Genomic DNA, 18975 nt, shown 5'->3' on the forward strand with positions numbered 1-18975 from the left:
TGGTTTTGATTGGTAAATTAACAAATCAATTGTTTATAACTTTATAAATGAATGTGATATGAATGCGCCTAGATAGTACTAATCAATGTGAAATCTTGCACCAGAGTCAACAATCTGATGATTGAAACTGAGACAAATTGGAAGGACTAATGGAAAGAATCATACTAGAAGAAGATGAAACACCAGCAAAGAAAGTAACTGCTGATAATGTTCAGTTGTTAGCTGAATAGGTGAATCATCAGTGGCATGAAGCATCATAACTTTGGTCGATGCAATGAGGATGAGCATCCGGTCTTAGTTTCTTGTAGTGCTTATCCTTTGAATGTCTGAGCAAGCCACAGTGAGCACCAAAGCACTGAGCCTTTTTATCATCAGGGCTTATAAACCAATGTTAAAATTGAATATATTGAACTTGTTCCATGAATTTTCCATAGCAATTAACAACTACAGCATAAAGCCTATAAAAAAATAACTCAAGCATAGAGTTCATAGTAAAAATAAAAGATCAATATGTTCAACTTACAAATTCTAAGCTGCCTGCTATTATATTCAAGAGATTGACAATTAGTTACGGAGTATTTTATTGGTGGCATATATACAATAAGACTGCCAATCTAATGCAGAAAAAATATATTAAAACTTCATCCCCTGAATATAATGCACAAGTCTATATACATTCAGGGCACAAGATCTATGACTAATGAGATTGGACATCCATTAAATTTTTTGAATGGAACCAGTATAGAAACTATGGAAACAATCACTAATTGTGTGATGCATATAATTTGAAAAGGAAAATCTTAGTTATAATTAGAAACTCAGTTAAACTTGTGAAATTAGAATATCAATTAAGACATACTGATCAGGAGCCTTCAATCTACTTGACCTTCAACTTTGAGTTGTTAATGTAATGAGTCAGGATTTCTTGAGCTGCAATCCATTGCCAAAACTAATTATGCTCAGGATTAGGCCTAACTTTTTTTATCTATGTACAGTAATTGTGTGATTGTCTGCTACTGCTACTGCGGCTGCTATGCTATCCCTTCTGTTTGTCTTCATGCTCTTATCTTTTTCTGCAATTACTTTGGGATGATCTTCTCAAAAATTCCGACACCAACTTTGAGAAGGAAGAAGAATTGTCTTGTAGCAATTGAGATGGTTGATCATACTCCGCAATTGTCCCTGTATACATCAGAATAATAGCGTTTATCAGGTCAAAGCTTATAAAATGGTGTGCATTAATATACTGTCACACTTGGTGAAAATTATGTCAAATTTAAACTAGCTCTGCGCCTATTTTCGGCCCCCACCTCCCATGTTAAATATTTATGGATGAAATGATACAACACCCTCCAGCATTATCAGTTTACAATCATATATATCGAATTACATAGTGTGTACTCAGTGCATTCTTGTACCTTCATTAAGCACCAAAACCAAATCATTGTCAATGACAGTAGGAATTCTATGTGCAACTGTAATGACTGTACATCCGCTTGTTTCTTCCCTGATAGTCTTCTGAATTAAATTATCAGTTGCGGTGTCGATGGATGCAGTTGCCTCGTCTAAGACCAAAATTTTTCTTTTCTTCAGTAGCAGCCTAGCAAGGCAAACTAGTTGTCTCTGTCCAACACTCCAATTTTCTCCATTTTCGGCTACTGCACAGGTAAAAGGGTGTATCATATCAATAGCAGGTTTTTTAAGGGAAAAAACAAAAACAAAAACAAAACCAACTGTGGAGTAGAAGCATTTATGCAGTTATACTCCTGAAAGATGAAGTTGGTTTAACAAATATATTTATACCTGGTGCATCAAGAAGCCTTGGATCTTGCTGTACTATTTCAGCAAGATGGCACTTTCTGAGAACCTGAAAAGAATAGCTTTTAATTATTATTTTTTTGTAGAAAGCATATCAATAATGGAATTTTGAAGAAAGTATTCTATTGCTAACCTCCCAAAGTTCTTGATCAGTGTGTTGTTCCAACGGATCCAAGTTAGTCCTTACAGTACCTAAAAACAAGGTTGGATCCTGAGGAATGATACCAAGCTTAGATCTTAAATCTTGCAGACCAATCTTGGAAATATGTACACCATCGATAAGTATACATCCTTCCAAAGGCTCCACAACTCGAAAGAGGGCTTGCACCAGAGTAGATTTTCCACTCCCTGTCCGGCCTACTACTGCAATTTTCTTCTGTCCTGGGAAGACGCAAGTGACGCCTTTGAGAACCATAGGACCAGAAGGATCATATTGTATATGAAGGTTAAGGAATTCAATTTTTCCTTCCTTAGGCCACTCTGGTTCAGGTCTACAATCTTGAATAATTAATGGTGCTTCGCTTGGTGTATTAGAGAATTGCAATATTCTCTCAACTGAGATCATTTTGTTCTCAACATTGCATAGATTCCATATCACCCAAGCCTGAAGCACATTCAAGTTTAGACCATAAGTAGCAACAAGACCCGCCAAGCCTGAAAATAAGAGGAAACCATTAATCAACAAAGATATAAAACAAGATCTATTGGAATCTGATTCTAATCTTACTAATTTCTTTTGTGCCTAGGGATACAGTGAATGTTGAGAGATATATAAAAGTGAATACCAAAAAGATAAATTATTTTCCCTTTTGGTTGTGGAGGCGCAAAAGTTATAAATTTCCTTCCTCGTAGTTTCTTAATTACTCTAATGAAAATTGACTCTCACATACATTATGAAATTTAAAAAACGATCACTGCTTATAGGATGAACGTGGGAGAAAGGAACTTACTGGGATTGATGGCAGACCTTGGCAAAGTAACCAAGATGACAAGAACAAAATAGAATACCAAATTGAAGAGAAAATTGATTCTGACAGACAACCATTCCATGGTGGCATAGTTGTGAAAGGCTACCCGAGAGTAATCGTCAATTAGAGCCATAACCTTGGTCAAGAATATTTTCTCTTGTTTGAAACAACGGATTGTGGCAGCCCCAGCAATTGATTCTGAGAAGTGATGCAAGATTGGCGCCTTTCGGATCCCCACCATCCTGGCCAATTCCCTAGCCGTAGTGATGTAATAGGCCTGCAAAAAAACACATAATTTCCCTCATCATTTGAATACTAGGATAATTCATGCAAGAATGAGAATATGCAATGCAAACATGTATGACAAAGTGAGGCTTCATCATAACATGAACTAAACTATGATATTTTCAGTTCATGCATTGCAAAATCTTGACAAAATAAAAAAAATAATATGTAGTGTCTGTACATTAGCAAAGAATGATAGTTCTTACCTGATACCAGACAGAGAGAGCAAGAACCACAAAAAAGAGAAGAATGACTTGCCATGCAGCCTGGGACATAAGGACAATGATACTTAATAACTGGATCAGTGCAAAGACTAGTCCAGCTAATCTGTAGGGTATGTCTGTATCAACTGTACTTTGATCCGTGGATGACTGTAAGAATCACAAAGAAAAGAATTCTAATTTGAATAAAACTAACAACGATAATCTTATCAGATAGGGAAGACCAGTGAAACTTACCCTACTCAGAATTCGGCTAGAAGGAGTGGTATCAAAAAATGAAACAGGTGCCCTGAAAACCGATGTGATCATTCCGTGAAAAAGGCGCTGAGCAGTTTCCACGGCAACTGTTGCCATTAAAACAGTCCTTCCCAATATGAAGATGGAGCTTCCACCAGACAAAAGGGCGAAAATTCCCATAAGTCTCACATTGTCGACCCTTCCCTTTTTTTCTGTAGCCCAAGACATCCAATAATTGCTTCCCATTTGCATAACTTGAAAGAGAATTTGGCAGAGAAGAATAATTGGAACCAGTGCTCCTCTATAAGCTAATGTAACAAAGGTTGAGTAAACACTCCATTTTACTCGACCAGTCATTGCTTCCTCTTCTCTGGTTCTCTTCCAATCCAACATGATCTCTTGGATATTTTCTTCTGCAATTTCAGTTGGATTTTTTTGGCAGGGTCTGCAGCAAACAGAATCATCTTTCCGGCATGGAATTTGACATACGGTTTCTTCATGAGCAGCCATTTGCTGGACAAATTCACTATGAGGGCATGCTATGAGATCTCTATACCTTCCCGACTCCACTATTTTTCCATCTTTCATAACCTGACAGAAAGTATATTATTGGTGAGACGATAGTTCGTTCAAATAAGTGCATAAATTTCATCATTGAGAGTTCAATCAAATTGGTGCAGTGATATCATCAGTGACACACAAGTGTTCAATATATCCTACCAAAATAAGATCTGCAGCTTCCAAGAATTCCAGTTGATGTGTAGCATAAACAACAGTTTTATCGTATAAAAGTTTCATTAGACATTCCTGCACAATATTTCACTTTGTAAGTTTTTTGAATGGAATCAAAATGTAATTAATTAGAAAATACATGAATGAATAAAATAAAATAAAATAAAATAAAATAAAATAAAATAAAATAAGCATTAGCACTACTAACCTTAAACATATGACTCCCAGTATGGGCATCAACAGCGCTAAATGGGTCATCGAGGAAATAAATATCCGAGTCATTGTAAACAGCCCTTGCCAATTGAATTCGCTGCTTTTGTCCTCCACTTAAATTTATTCCCCTCTCCTCCACCATGGTCAAATCTCCATCACTCCATAAGTTGATATCCTGGAGCAATGCGCAACCATCCACAACAGATTCATAAAAGTCCTTATTCATTTGCTTCCCGAACAATATATTTTCTCTTATAGTTCCAGACTGAATCCATGGACTTTGGGTTACGTAACTTCTAGTCCCATAAACTTTGGTTGCTGCCCCAGAAACCAATGAAATCTCACCAAGCATACTGCAAAGAAAGCTTGATTTTCCAGAACCCACTGGCCCACAAACTGCTACCTTTTGACCTTTCTTTATCATCAGTTTTTCTGCAATATGAATTGTTGGTTTCTTGAGGAATTGATCATTTGCTTCCCAGGCATACTCTCCTGGCTTTATTTCAATAGCAATTGTTGAAGTTTTGGAAGCATGCCTATTCATGAATTGGTTTTGATCTTCTTCCTTTATGAACTCTTGGATTCGATCGACAGAGACTTTTGTTTGAGTTATCATGGAAATAAGTTCAGGCAAATTGTAAATCGGTTCTTGCAAAATACGAAATGTTGCAAGAGCCGAGAGGACCGTGGCTGCAGTTAGCTCGGTTTTCACCAATATACAAGCGCCAAAAGTGAAAACAGAAACCAAAGTAGGAGATGCCCAAAATAGAGTGGCTACTGCTGAGCATAAGTAGAGGTATTTGTGCAACCACTTCTTCTCTGTGTCCCTAAGTTGTAAGAGTTTCTGCAGAAATGTAGATTCCCATGAATGCAACTTTAAAATTCTAATGTTCTTCATTGTCTCTGAAGTCATTTTGATTCTTGAATCTTTAGCTTCCATTATCTTAGAGTGCAAACCTTCTTGCATATTGGCCAAAGGTGTGTTACACACCATGACCAAAATGGTAACAGCAAGTGCAGCAATAGAAGGTGTGCAACCCAAATTTATGTACAAGATCACCAGAGCCAAAATAATCTGAACTGGAAGCAACCAAACTCCATGAACATACCAGCAAAAGTCACCAATTCTTTCAACATCCACATTAATCAAATTGATGATTTTACCATGTGTCGGTCCGCCACATTTAATCATTAGTGACTTGCTATAAACTAAGGCCATAAGGGCCGCACGCACCTGAATTCCGATTCGTTGAGCACCAAAGTACCATTGTCTTTGACTTAGTGACTCAAGAGTTTTTGCGAGGAAGAAAATGAAGGCAAGAATCAATCCATATTTGATGTTTGAATTATCATCATTTGACAATAAAAAATTTACAAAGTTTGATATCAATAAGGGACCAATATAAGAAGCAATAGTGTTAACACCTGAAAATATAAATAAAATAAACAAATTACTGATCACAATATATAAATCAGAATGACTAAAATGTTTCATAAAGTGCATAAAAATAAAATAAACAAATTACTACTCGTTACATGAAAGACTTAAAGTTGCATATTAAGTACATACAAATAAAATAAACAAATTAGTAAGTAATGAGTATATGCATGACAGAATGTTGCATATAAAATCTATAAGGATAATTAAAATAAACAAATAAGTATATGATTATACCTGCTAAAACAGCATTTAAGGCCAATGATTTCCAAACAGAATGAACAATAGCTTTTGACAAAGAACCACCTTCAAGCTTCTGTTTTCGAATAGATTCTTCCAACATAGAAGAAGCACTAGCAGCAGTTTCAGATTGAGGAACAGAAGGAACATTAACATGTTCAAGCTTCTGAATCCGACCCATTTCAAATATAGGATTCAACCACCTAAATGTAAGTTTGCTCCACACACCAGCTTTTGCAAAAGGCTCTTCATCTTCAAAAGTAGAAGATTCAAACTCTTTCTGAAGTAACCTTTGTTCTATTTCACTTTGTTCCCTTACACATACATTAGGAAATGCATTGAAACACATCACTAGCAACATAGGCAAAGAAACTGTTTCAACAGTATTCTCCTCCAACAACAAAATCCATGAGTTCATGGATTTTGAATTCTTAACAAGCTTTAAAGACAGTGTGATTATATCAACAAATGTGACAAAGAACCACCAAAGAATTAGAACAAAAGGAAATCTTTTATTCTCTCCAAGTGTTTTCTTCATTGAATAGAATGAAACCAAAGTGGCTAAAACCCATGTTAAACCAAAAGAAACATAGCTAAATCCTATGATTCCACGTGTAGTGTAATCATAGAAAACAAAAGCTATGTTCAAAAGGGAAATCACAGCACTGAAAAAAACAGTGATATAAGAGAAAATCGTTGGCTTGTGTTTGAAATGTTGAAGATTGTTACGTGTGCTTTGTCTTAAACTATCGAATAAAACCCATATTAAAATGACATAGAAAAATGTTACATTGGTTGTTCCTAAGAGAACATCTAAGATGGCCATTATTGGTTGAAGTTGAAGTGAGTGAAAAATGTTGTAATGTAGTGAAGAAGAAGAAACCAAGAAAGAATCTGTAAAATTAATGTTGATAAAATTTGATTCCTGGAATAAAGAAAACAAGAATTAGAAAACGAATAAAGTATAGAATAAAGTATAAATATAAAGGTGACATAGATATAGATATGTATAAATGAGTAAATGATAATGTAATGTAATGATTTGGAAACCTTGGTATGAAATTGGATCGAACTGAATTAAGCGGCTAAAGTAGTGCTATGTGACTGTAGTAGTGAGTGACGGTGATGGACACTTGCAGTGGCTGAGTGGCACTAATCGACATAGAAAAGTTTCATATATTTTTGGGGCATTTATTATTTATTTAATGGTGGCATTTATTTCAGATATTCTTGGAAATAATTTTGGTATAGTTGGAAATCCTACTTTGAACACATTTTCCACAAAGAAACAGTGTGCTTATGTTTGACTAATTTTTTTTTTCTTCAAAAAGATTAGGTGAATACCTCTAAAAATAGTTTAGGTAAATTGGGCTTCGTCCGTCACATTTTGGGCAGATTTCAAAATTTAGAGAACGTTAAAAGAGATACTTACAATCATCCACTATCAAAAAAAAAAAATCACATTGACAACAGAAGTTGCACCTAAAAGATGAGTGTGATGTTTACTAATGATCCAACATTCTAGTTAACTAGAAACGATTAGTAGAGCAATGGTGTTTAGTTAAGTAAGACAGTTATTGTAAAAAAATAAAATAGAATTAAGTCGGTCAATTGACTAAATATTTTATTTTAGATGGCTTTGAAATATTATAATTTTAAAATTCAAATAAAATTAAATTCATGCCTTTAGATACATGCACTTTTGTAAATGATTTTAATTTTAATTTTTTTTTGTATAAACTAATATCATATGCGCGTGGCGAATGCCTAATGCTGAATTCGAACTCACATTGGTTAAGTTAGAAAAGACCCTTGTCATCTTAATTAAGCGCTCTTGAGTATTTTAATTTCAATTTAATATATTCAATCAAGAAAATCTTGTAAATTTATTCTTAAAATCTTAATAAATCAATCTCATTGATTTTTTTTTTAATCCTCAATGAAATCTCGAATCAGAGAGTATTAGGTTATTAGTTTTATTTTTCATATATACCAGTCATTATAAAACAAAATGTCATGTGTATGACACCATTTTAGTGACATATGGGGAATTACTTGGTACTAAAGAGGGACAAAAAAGGTCTTATTCACGATAAATAGAATGAATTAGGAAAGTACTAATTAAAGAGGGACCAAAATAGGGCTGCCTAATTCTCGAATTTTAGGTCAGGCCGCCCTTTGGAAGATTGTAGAATTGCAAAAAAATATGTTAATTTTTTTATTAATATTGGTATTGTCAAAAATATTATAAATTAATTATTGGAAACATGTCTTCACTTATGCAATGCAATGTACAGTAGGGCTGAAATTCTTAAAGAGAGTTTACGGAATATTTCAAAAAAAAAATAAAAATGTAAGTTCATTTGTTCTAACTTTATTAAAAGAATTCGTTGTAGATAAAAAAAATGTAAGTTCATTTGTTCTAACTTTAATAAAAGAATTCGTTGTAGATGGTAGTATTCACTTGCATTTTGGATTGGAGTACCCTTGTAATCTTTATTAATAAACACCTATAAAAAAAAACTTTTATTTTATGTAAAAAAATAATTACACTATAAAACAGTGATTTATTTGAGTGGTGATACATGCACACTCATAGGTGACATACACACTTAAACCTCCACATAAACATGTGACATGTGGCCTAGACCCCACAAACACTTTGTCTCTCTTCCCTTTCATCCATCTCTCTCCTCTCAAATATGTGGGGGGTGTATGGGTGGTATGAAAATATGAGTGGTCTACCAATCATTTTCCTATTTATTTGAGAAATTCTTGCATGGTCTCTTATCTAACAAATCATCTTTAGTTACAACCAATAAAAATAGGACACGTCTGGCCACTACACACTCAGAGAAACAACCAATAAAAAATTGAAACAAGTTGATTCTCTTTCCTATTATTTATGAAAACAATCTTCAAAACCGTCTGGCCACTACACACTCAGAGAAACAATTATTTCAATTTTCATTTATTTATTTATTTTTAATTTAGAAATGATGATATGTCATGTTTTGGTTGGTTGTGACTAAAGATGACTTGTTATGTAAGAGACTATGTAAGAATTTCTCATTTATTTTATGTAAAAAGGTCTGAAGCCTGTAGAAAAACTAAAAACTAAACACATTCTTACACATGTACAATTTGGAGTATGTATTACAAAAATGGCTTAATTACACTTTGTTTTATCTTGGTTTTCGGGTGTCAAACATTGATTACGTTTGAACCTTTCTAACCGGTGATATCTTATTTTTTCTTGGGAAGGGAAAAAGTAAGCAAAACCCTTGAGAATCGAGGTCCGGGAGTTGTTTTCGCTACGGGAAGGTGTTAGGCACCCATAACGACTATAGTATCCTATAGGAACCGTCTTTAATTTCTACGCGCGCGCTTTATTTTTAAATGCTATTTGAAAATGTTATTTACACCTAAAATTTGCTAAGTGAAGAATTGGAGGGAGAAGAATGTTTTTGGATTTTTATTTTAGTTGAATTGAAGGAATTTTGTTCCTTGCCTACGTACCCGATTAAGGGATCAAATCCACCGTAGTTCTCTCTCAAAAATGTTTTTGTTTTTGTTGGTTGATTTTAAGTTTGAAAATGAATTTTGAAGGAATAGAAAGAGGCCTCGAGGGCATGAGATTAGGAAATAGTGAGGTTGGATTAGTGAATTGCAAAATATGGTCGAAGTTTGATTATTTTCATTGAAATTTGATTAAGAAAATGGGAAGGAAAATGCAATGGGATGTTGGATCCCAAGGTTTATTTGGAAAAGCTTTGAGTGAAGTTGTTCACATTTGTTTGGAAAATTGGTTTTTTCTAAGTATAAGTCCTAGGCATTCATCTAAACATACAATCCTAAACATACATCTAAACATGCATATTCTAGCTACTTATCTAAAGTGGTGTGTGTGCATGTGTCGGTGCTTGTGTCGGTGTACATTATTAGAGTCCATTGTCCTTTACATCATTGGCCTAGATACATTCTATGGCCTCTTTGCCAAGAAATTAAAAGCATAGGAATATTACAAAGTTCCTAAGTGTTACATTCTAACTTTGGTACAAATTAAATTGCAAGAAAAAATAGAAATGAAAATGGGATGAAATGGAGATGCTTATGATGAATATGAAACATGAAACAAAAAAGTTAGTAGCACAAGATATAGAACAAATCAAAGCTATCATAACAAAAGTAAGAAAATTAACATAAAAAAAACAAGCAAAAACAATGCAAAATAGGCCTAAAGATTCATCAATAATGCAAGGCTTGAACAAGACCTATAATCCTCATATTTTAACAAGTTCCCAAAGAGTTTTATTTCAGTCCCAACACAAGAATTAATAGGACCTATCAAGCCAAGCCTCCTAGCACATTTCTAGGCATATTTTCCACTTTATTTTCACAAGAATACTATCATTACTTGCAAAACAAGGAATTGACAAATCCCATTCACAAGCAGCAAACACACAGATGCAAGTCAGTGACAAGCACATCACAAAATTACACAATAAGCATATGTATCAATTGGACAAAAAGTTATATCAAAATGTGGCAAAAATTTGCAAGAACTTAACAAGAAAGATATCTAAAGCACAAGCTACCTCATGTACATTTTTTTTACCAATTTTAACATGTAAAATGTTCACAAAGCATCAAGAAACATATTAAAATCACATAGGAATTTTTAGGAATTTTTCATGGGAATTTTTAGACAAACAGGGGTGAAAATAGCAAAAAGAGCAAGAAACGCAAGGGAAACGGGGGTGTGCATAGCAACAAAGCTCACTGGCGTGGGAATGCAGTTATTGGGCTCAAAGAGAGCTGGATCGGGTAGATCCATGGGTTAGCCAACTGGATCGGGTTATAGAGGGAGTATAAAAGGCTTTGTACAAAAAAAAACTTCACACTTGGCAAAAAAAACACCACAACACTTGGTTCTAGAGAGAGAGAGTCTGACTTCTCTCTAGAACCAGTCCGCCGGAAACGAAACGAGGAAGACAACCGGAGCCGCTCCGACGCGGTGGTCGGCCGGAGAGCCGCCGCGTCGGAGCTTTTTTTTTATTTTTTTCTTGAAATTTTTACGTCATTTCACTCGTGTTCTCTTCCTCTATTCGAATCTAGTCTTGGATTCTCCAAAATCAAAGTAGAACGCCCTAGATCTACACTTAAAATTTCGAAAACAAATTGGCAAGAAAGGATGAACAACTTGTGAAACGAAATCGTTACCTTAAGTCAATGAGAACGCGACTGCAAGCCTTCACGTACCTTCGGTTCTACTTCTATGAGTTGATTTTTAGACCGATTTCACCATTGTTGACAGTTCCGATATCTTTCACTTTCCTCTGGTATTTTCGGTATTGATTCCGTTCCAAACTGTTCCGAATGATTCCAGGTTCGTATGTGTCGAACTCGGTTTGTGTTGTTATTCTTGCTTTTTGGTACTGGATCGAAACTAGAGTTACAGTGGATTGTTGTTCTTGATTTGCGATGGAACAATCGTGAAAATTCGTTGAGTTTGAGTGATTTTTGCGAAGGATTGGGTTAGTTAAGGCGGTGGAGGTGGTGGTTATAGGTTGTTACGGTGGTGGAGTGGTGGTTCTGGAAAATTCTGTTATGATGTTCTTGGTGTTCTTGATGAATATTCATCAAGTTCATCAAGAACTTTGTGTTTTGATCCAAAAGTGCAGAGAGAGAAATGAGAAATTCTGTTTGTGCTGATTTTTGGAAAGTGTGAATTCTGATCTTGACTTTGACTGTGATGTGGCTTATATAGCTGACATGTGGAACTGCTGGACCAATAACAATCTGCCATGTGGCGTAACTAACTTGTGGACAAATAAAGGACTGACATGTGGCACTGGACTATGACTTGGACAATTAAGGACTATAATGCAAATATTAGAAATTTAGGACCAAAATTAAAATAAAATTGAATTAAAATTGGTAATTGGAAAATAACGTAAAGCGAAACGTCTAAAATTGACAAAACGGACTAAAACGAACCAATGGCCTAAATGAGGTACTTTAAAGTAACCTCTCTCTGCCGAAATTTTGTGTGAAATGACTAAAATGCCCCTAGGGCTTAAACGACTAAAAATGACTCAGACGCAATTTAAAAAAAATGGATTTTTGACAGAAATTGAATCAAAGACTCATACAGGCAAAATTAAAAGACTCAGGGACAATTTTTAGGATTTAAACAGGGACTTGACACTTGAAATGACCAAAATGCCCCTAGGGGCAAAACTGACTCAAAATGACTCCAATATGCAATTTTAGAATGGATTTTGACATAGAATTGAAATGAAGACTTATTCAAACTATTTGAAAGGAGTCAAACAAAGTTTAAAAGACTGAGAGAAATTTTGACATAGGAAATGACTAAAATACCCTTGCATGTGAATTTTGCAAATAACATTGAAATAAAATGCAGAGAAAGATGCAATTGATTAGAGACAGTTCAAATGACCTATAATGCAAGAAAAGAAAAATTGACTAGTATTTTTAGGTCCAAAATTAGGGTATAACAGCTGCCCCTATTTAAGTTTCTTTGTCCGGAGAGTCAAGAGACGAAGTCTTAGAGTTGACGGGACGAAGATACTTAAATATTAACATTTGCACTGTTTTTGGACGTAAAAATACGCTTTCAGAGTTTCAAAGATTATGAATGCTATGCAATATTTGATTATGAATGCAAGACGAACGACTGGAGTCTATGGAACCTATCATGCCACTGGGGATTCAGGTGGACATTGACAGGGTAGACAAACCAGGGATAGAAAATAAGGTACAAGCTGTTCTTTGGGTCGAACTAGTCACTTGACCAAAGAATACAAAACAAGAGATAGGTGCAAGCTGTTCTTGGGACTGAACTTGGCACTTGACCGGAAACATAGACATATAGGCAGATGCAAGCGGTTCTTTGGATCGAACTTGACACTTGGTTGAAGATACAAACAGATAGGCAGACACAAACTGTTCCTTTGGATTGAACTGGCTGTTTGGCTGGAGACATAGACAAAAGGGTTGATACAAGCTGTTTCTTTGGATCGAACTTGCTTGTTGGATTATCACCACATCATGTGGGAGAGTACAGACTGTTCTCTTAGATCGAACTTGTCGTTTGACCGAATCAAAGCATAAGCTGGGTACAAACTGTTCTTCAGATTGAACTTGCCGTCCGACTGATAACAAAGCATGAGCTGGGTACAAACTGTTCTTCAAATCGAACTTGCCGTTTGTCCGGAAGCATAGGTATATAAACAGGTACAAGTGGTTCTTTTTTTTGGATCGAACCTGGCACTTGACCAGTAACAAGATACAAATTGAAAGTCTGGTTTAACAAGATACCAATTGAGGGTAAATTGTTATTGACTTGATTTGGAAATAGACATGACCATTTTTGTTGGCCCAAGAGTAAATTGAGAGTAAATTGACATTGATTTGAATTGAAGATTGCCATTGGAAGAGGGATTGAAAGTTGAGGTTGAACGGAGACATAGACATAGGCATTGGATTGAGAGTTGCAATTGAAAGAGACATTGGAAATTGGAATGAAATTGGATTGAAAGTTGACATTGACATTGGATATTGACATTGACTTGGAAATTGAAATTGACATTGACATTGGCATTGACATTGACATTGACATTGGATATTGAAATTGACATTGAAATTGACATTGAGGATTGTCATTGGAGATTGACATTGAAATTGGAATTGAAATTGACATTGAAATTGACATTGAGGATTGTCATTGAAATTGGAATTGGAATTGGAGATTGGAAATTTGGCATTGTCATTGGATACTGACATTGGAATTGGAAATGAGATTGCTTCGAATTTGACAGTTGAAATTGAAATTGAGATTGGAAATTGCTTCGAATTTGACAGTTTGACATTGAAATTGGAAATTGCTTCGAATTTGACAGGTTGAAATTGAATTGAATTTGGAATTGGAATTGAAATTGAAATTGAAATTGAATTTGACAGTTGGAATTTGGATTGAATTTGACAGTTGACAGTTGAAAGTTGGATATGCAACATGTATGTATGGTATAGCAAGATTATTGGATGTATGAGCACATAGAATGTATGATTATGCATGTATGAATGCTTGAAATGCATGATTGGCTGGCAGTTGGACAGAGAAAGTTTCACAGAGATGGACAAGACATTGGAAGATTGGGCACGTAGTGGCTCGTGCTGCAACATATTCACGGGGGAAAACCTCTTTGGAGAGACCGTCATTGGGAGACGTATCAAAACCATGGCTGAGGGCAATAAAACTTGTAGAGGAGGGACCCTTGGAAAGTCCTTGGATACAGGTCGTCGTTGCTAGGCGTGTCAGTGCTGGGTAAACATTGGATGCTCGCATCTGTGGTCAATGCTTTTATACTCTGTTCATTTTTCATTTTCAAACCCCATTTTTGCCTGAACCGCCCTTTCGGGTTTTCGATTCACCGGGGAATAAATATTCTTTTCATTGCCCCATTTTTGCCTGAATTGCCTTCATAGGTTGTCAATCAGCGGGGTGCTCATTTTTGCCTAAGCCGCCCTTTCGGGTTTTCAACTTAGCGAGCTTTTCATTTTCATTTTTCAATTTTTCATTTTCATTCTGTTTTTCATTCTTGCCATTGACCACAGATCATCCTGGGGAGTAACCTGCTTGTAACAAGTATTGAAATAGACATTGATACTCATTCATTCATGCATGTTTCATTGAAATGTACCCTGTTGCTCAGGTTTGCTTTCAAAATAGACAGAAAAAGATTTTTTAATTTTCAAAAATGTTTATTTCAGACATTGACATTATCAAAATAGAAAGAAAATGTTTTGTATATAGCATTGAAAGTAGAAAGAAAATAGAGTTTCAAACAATAGAAAGGCTCAAATTGATGTAGAAGAGTGATAGTCAGCCAAAGGCATGACTCCACGGATTTACAAAGCTTGGAAAATGGTAATTATATTGGTTGGTGATACATTGAACACGATGACCGCTACATTTCATAGAAATTTTGAATTCACAAGTACAGAAGTCTCTGATGAAGACGATCATTGACAGTTGCAGATGCCCCAAGGGGTGATGGTGATTTGCCAGATATAGTTACTTGTCTTTTATTGTTAACCTCATTTTTGCATGAACCGCCCTTTCGGGTTTTCGGCTCATCGAGGCGCTCATTCTTGCCTGAGTTGCGTACAATCTCAGCGAGCTTTTTCATATTCATTTTTTTGTCCCTAACTTTTGCCTGGATCGCCCTTTCGGGTTTTCGATCCACCGGGAAGCGCATTTTTGCCTAGGCCGCCCTTTCGGGTTTTCGACCTACCACGCTGTTCTTTTCTTTCTAGACAAAGTATTTCTTGACTATATCGGCATTGACAGGATTTGGGAGTTCAACACCATCCATGTGTGTAAGAATCAAAGCACCACCAGAGAAAGCCTTCTTGACAACATAAGGACCTTCATAGTTAGGTGTCCACTTGCCCCTTGGGTCGGGTTGCTGACTTATCCTTCTTTTCAATACAAGTTCGCCTTCCTTGAATTCTCGAGGTCGGACTTTCTTGTCGAAAGCATTCTTCATTCGCACTTGATACAACTGTCCATGAGTCATGGCATCCATACGTTTCTCTTCAATCAGATTCAATTGATCATACCGACTTTGACACCATTCAGCCTCAGTTAGTTTTGCTTCCATGATTACTCGAAGAGATGGAATCTCCACTTCCAGTGGGAGAACTGCTTCCATGCCATATACCAGAGAGAAAGGAGTTGCCCCGGTTGAACTGCGCACCGTAGTACGGTAACCATGCAAGGCAAAAGGTAGCATTTCATGCCAGTCTTTGTAAGTAGTGACCATCTTCTGAACAATCTTCTTGATGTTTTTGTTAGCGGCCTCGACTGCACCATTCATCTGAGGTCTATAAGGAGAAGAGTTGTGATGTTCAATTTTGAATTCTTCACATAAAGCTTGCATCATGCTATTGTTCAGATTGGAACCATTGTCAGTGATAATTTTGTTGGGAACGCCATATCGACAGATGATGTTATTCTTGATAAACTTCACAACCACTTGCTTGGTCACATTTGCATAGGAAGCAGCTTCCACCCATTTGGTGAAATAGTCAATTGCCACTAGAATGAAACGATGTCCATTGGAAGCTTTTGGTTCAATTCTTCCGATCATGTCAATGCCCCACATAGAGAAAGGCCATGGGGAAGAGATAACATTGAGAGCATGTGGAGGCACATGAATCTTGTCAGCATAAACTTGACATTTGTGGCATCTTTTGGCATGTCTGTTGCAGTCACGTTCCATAGTTATCCAGTAATAGCCGGCTCTTAACAGTTTTCTTGACATGGCGTGACCCGAAGCATGGGTCCCAAAGGTACCATCATGTACATCATGCATCAATTTCTCAGCTTCTTGTTTATCAACACATCTCAGCAAGACCATGTCGTAGTTCCTCTTGTATAGGATTTCTCCGTCCAGAAGGAATTTACTAGCCCATCGTCTCAGAGTCTTTTTATCCCTGTTGGAAGCACCAGGTGGATATTCATGATTCTGCAAGAATTGTTTGATGTTGTAATACCAAGGCTTTTTACCATTCACATCTTCATCAGCTTGATTTGGCACATTTTCAACAGTAAACACATGAGCGGGTCTATCGAGACGCTGCACTTTGATTACGGGCACATCATTCCAGTGATTGACACGAAACATGGAAGACAAAGTAGCGAGAGCATCAGCCATCTGGTTTTCATCCCGAGGGATGTGGTGCAGCTCGACCTTTGTAAAGTATGTCAACAGACGTCTTGCATAGTCACGGTATGGGATCAGCTTCTCATGATGAGTCTCCCATTCACCCTTTATCTGATTAATGACAAGTGCAGAATCTCCATAGATGTCAAGGTGCTTAATCCTCAGGTCAAGGGCTTCTTCAATGCCCAAGATACATGCTTCATATTCAGCTATGTTGTTTGTGCATTCAAAAGTTATTCGAGCGGTGAAAGGAATGTGGTGTCCCTGCGGAGTTACAATAATGGCTCCAATCCCTTTACCGTAAGCATTAACAGCACCATCAAACACCAATCCCCATTTGCTATTGGGATCCGGCCCTTCATTGATCAGTGGCTCTTCACAGTCTTTTGCTTTCAGATACATAATCTCTTCATCAGGGAAATCAAACTTAATTGGCTGGTAATCATCAAGAGGTTGGCAAGCAAGATGCTCAGCAAGGACACTTCCTTTGATTGCTTTCTGAGCTTTGTATACAATGTCATATTCAGACAACAACATCTGCCAACGTGCGATCTTTCCAGTAACAGCAGGCTTTTCAAAGATGTACTTGATTGGATCCATTCGGGATATCAACCAAGTTGTATGATTCACCATATAATGACGCAGGCGTTTGGCAGCCCAGGCTAAAGCACAACAAGTCTTTTCAAGCATCGTATACCGAGTCTCGCAGTCGGTGAACTTCTTGCTCAGATAGTAGATAGCATGCTCTTTCTTACCAGTCTCATCTTGTTGACCGAGAACACAGCCCACTGAATCGTCTAACACTGACAGATACATAATCAAAGGCCTCCCTTCCACTGGCGGGACAAGGATAGGTGGTTCCAACAGGTATTCTTTAATGCTATCAAAAGCTTCCTGACATTCATCATTCCATACAACAGGCTGATTCTTTCTGAGCAGTTTGAAGATTGGTCCACAAGTAGTGGTCATGTGAGATATGAATCTTGAAATGTAGTTTAGACGTCCGAGGAAACCTCTGACTTGCTTTTCAGTTTGAGGGGCCGGCATCTCTCTGATGGCTCGGACTTTGTCAGGATCCACTTCAATGCCTCTCTGGCTGACAATGAAGCCTAGCAACTTCCCAGATCGTACACCGAATGTGCATTTGTTAGGATTCAACCGCAGCTTGTACTTTCTTAATCTTTCAAACATCTTTTTCAAATACACAACATGCTGCTCTTCATCACTTGACTTCACAATCATATCATCAACATATACTTCAATTTCTTTATGAATCATATCATGAAACAGAGTGGTCATACCCCTTTGATAGGTAGCACCAGCATTTATCAAGCCAAACGGCATCACTTTATAACAGAACGTTCCCCACGGAGTGATGAAGGACGTCTTTTCTCTATCTTCAGGAGACATTCGTATTTGATTATAACCAGAGAAACCATCCATAAAGGAGAACACTTTGGATTAAGCAGTACTGTCAACAAGCACATCAATATGAGGCAATGGGAAGTTATCTTTGGGACTGGCTTTATTCAAATCTCTATAATCAACACACATTCGAACTTTCCCATCTTTCTTCGGTACTGGTACGATGTTGGCAATCCACTCAGGGTATTCAGCTGTCATGAGGAAACCCGCATCAATTTGCTTTTGCACCTCAGCCTTGATCTTAAGAGCCATGTCTGGACGAGATCTTCTCAATTTCTGTTTGACAGGAGGACATTCAGGTCTTGTCGGTATCCGATGTTCCACAATCTGGGGATCTAGACCCGGCATATCTTCATAGGACCATGCAAAGACATCTGGATAATCGTGGAGAAGCTGAATGATTTTCTTTTTCACTTCTGGCTCGAGTGCAGCACCAATCTTGATCTCTCGCTTGTTCTCTTCAGTACCCAGGTTGATGAGTTCAATCTCTTCCTGGTGTGGCTGAATGGCTCTTCTTTCTTGCTCAAGCAGTCGAGTGATCTCATACGGTATCTCTTCATCATCATCCTCATCTTCAGCTTCATATACAGGGAATTCAAAATTTGGAGGAACCATAGGGTCACTGTGTTCAACGGGTTTAT

The 18975-nt window shown here is 36.8% G+C and overlaps 1 protein-coding gene across 1 annotated transcript; it reads right to left on the reverse strand.

The window, feature by feature from the left end:
• Positions 1–485: 485 nt before the first annotated feature.
• On the reverse strand, positions 486–6986 carry LOC146933098 (putative ABC transporter C family member 15). The gene is made up of 10 exons (XM_085704832.1): positions 6150–6986; positions 4470–5899; positions 4250–4336; positions 3530–4120; positions 3278–3442; positions 2769–3063; positions 1952–2472; positions 1804–1867; positions 1419–1658; positions 486–1182 (listed from the first exon to the last, which is right to left on the reverse strand). The coding sequence occupies exons 1-10, from the start codon at positions 6976–6978 to the stop codon at positions 1064–1066; spliced, it is 4341 nt and encodes a 1446-aa protein (XP_085560958.1). The 5' UTR covers positions 6979–6986; the 3' UTR covers positions 486–1063.
• Between the last annotated feature and the right edge of the window lie 11989 nt (positions 6987–18975).

This window comes from Medicago sativa, chromosome 4 (genome assembly GCF_051527215.1).
Source record: "Medicago sativa cultivar Bolivia chromosome 4, Bolivia_mono, whole genome shotgun sequence".
Lineage (NCBI taxonomy): Eukaryota > Viridiplantae > Streptophyta > Magnoliopsida > Fabales > Fabaceae > Medicago > Medicago sativa.

Excerpts from the sequence above, each read along its gene's own strand:
- LOC146933098 (XM_085704832.1), bottom strand. The coding sequence starts at position 6,978 with ATGGCCATCTTAGATGTTCTCTTAGGAACAACCAATGTAACATTTTTC. Across the intron at positions 5,900-6,149 it reads CTTAAATGCTGTTTTAGCAG|GTGTTAACACTATTGCTTCT; the intron begins GTATAATCATAT and ends TTATATTTTCAG. Across the intron at positions 1,868-1,951 it reads CTGATCAAGAACTTTGGGAG|GTTCTCAGAAAGTGCCATCT; the intron begins GTTAGCAATAGA and ends TATTCTTTTCAG.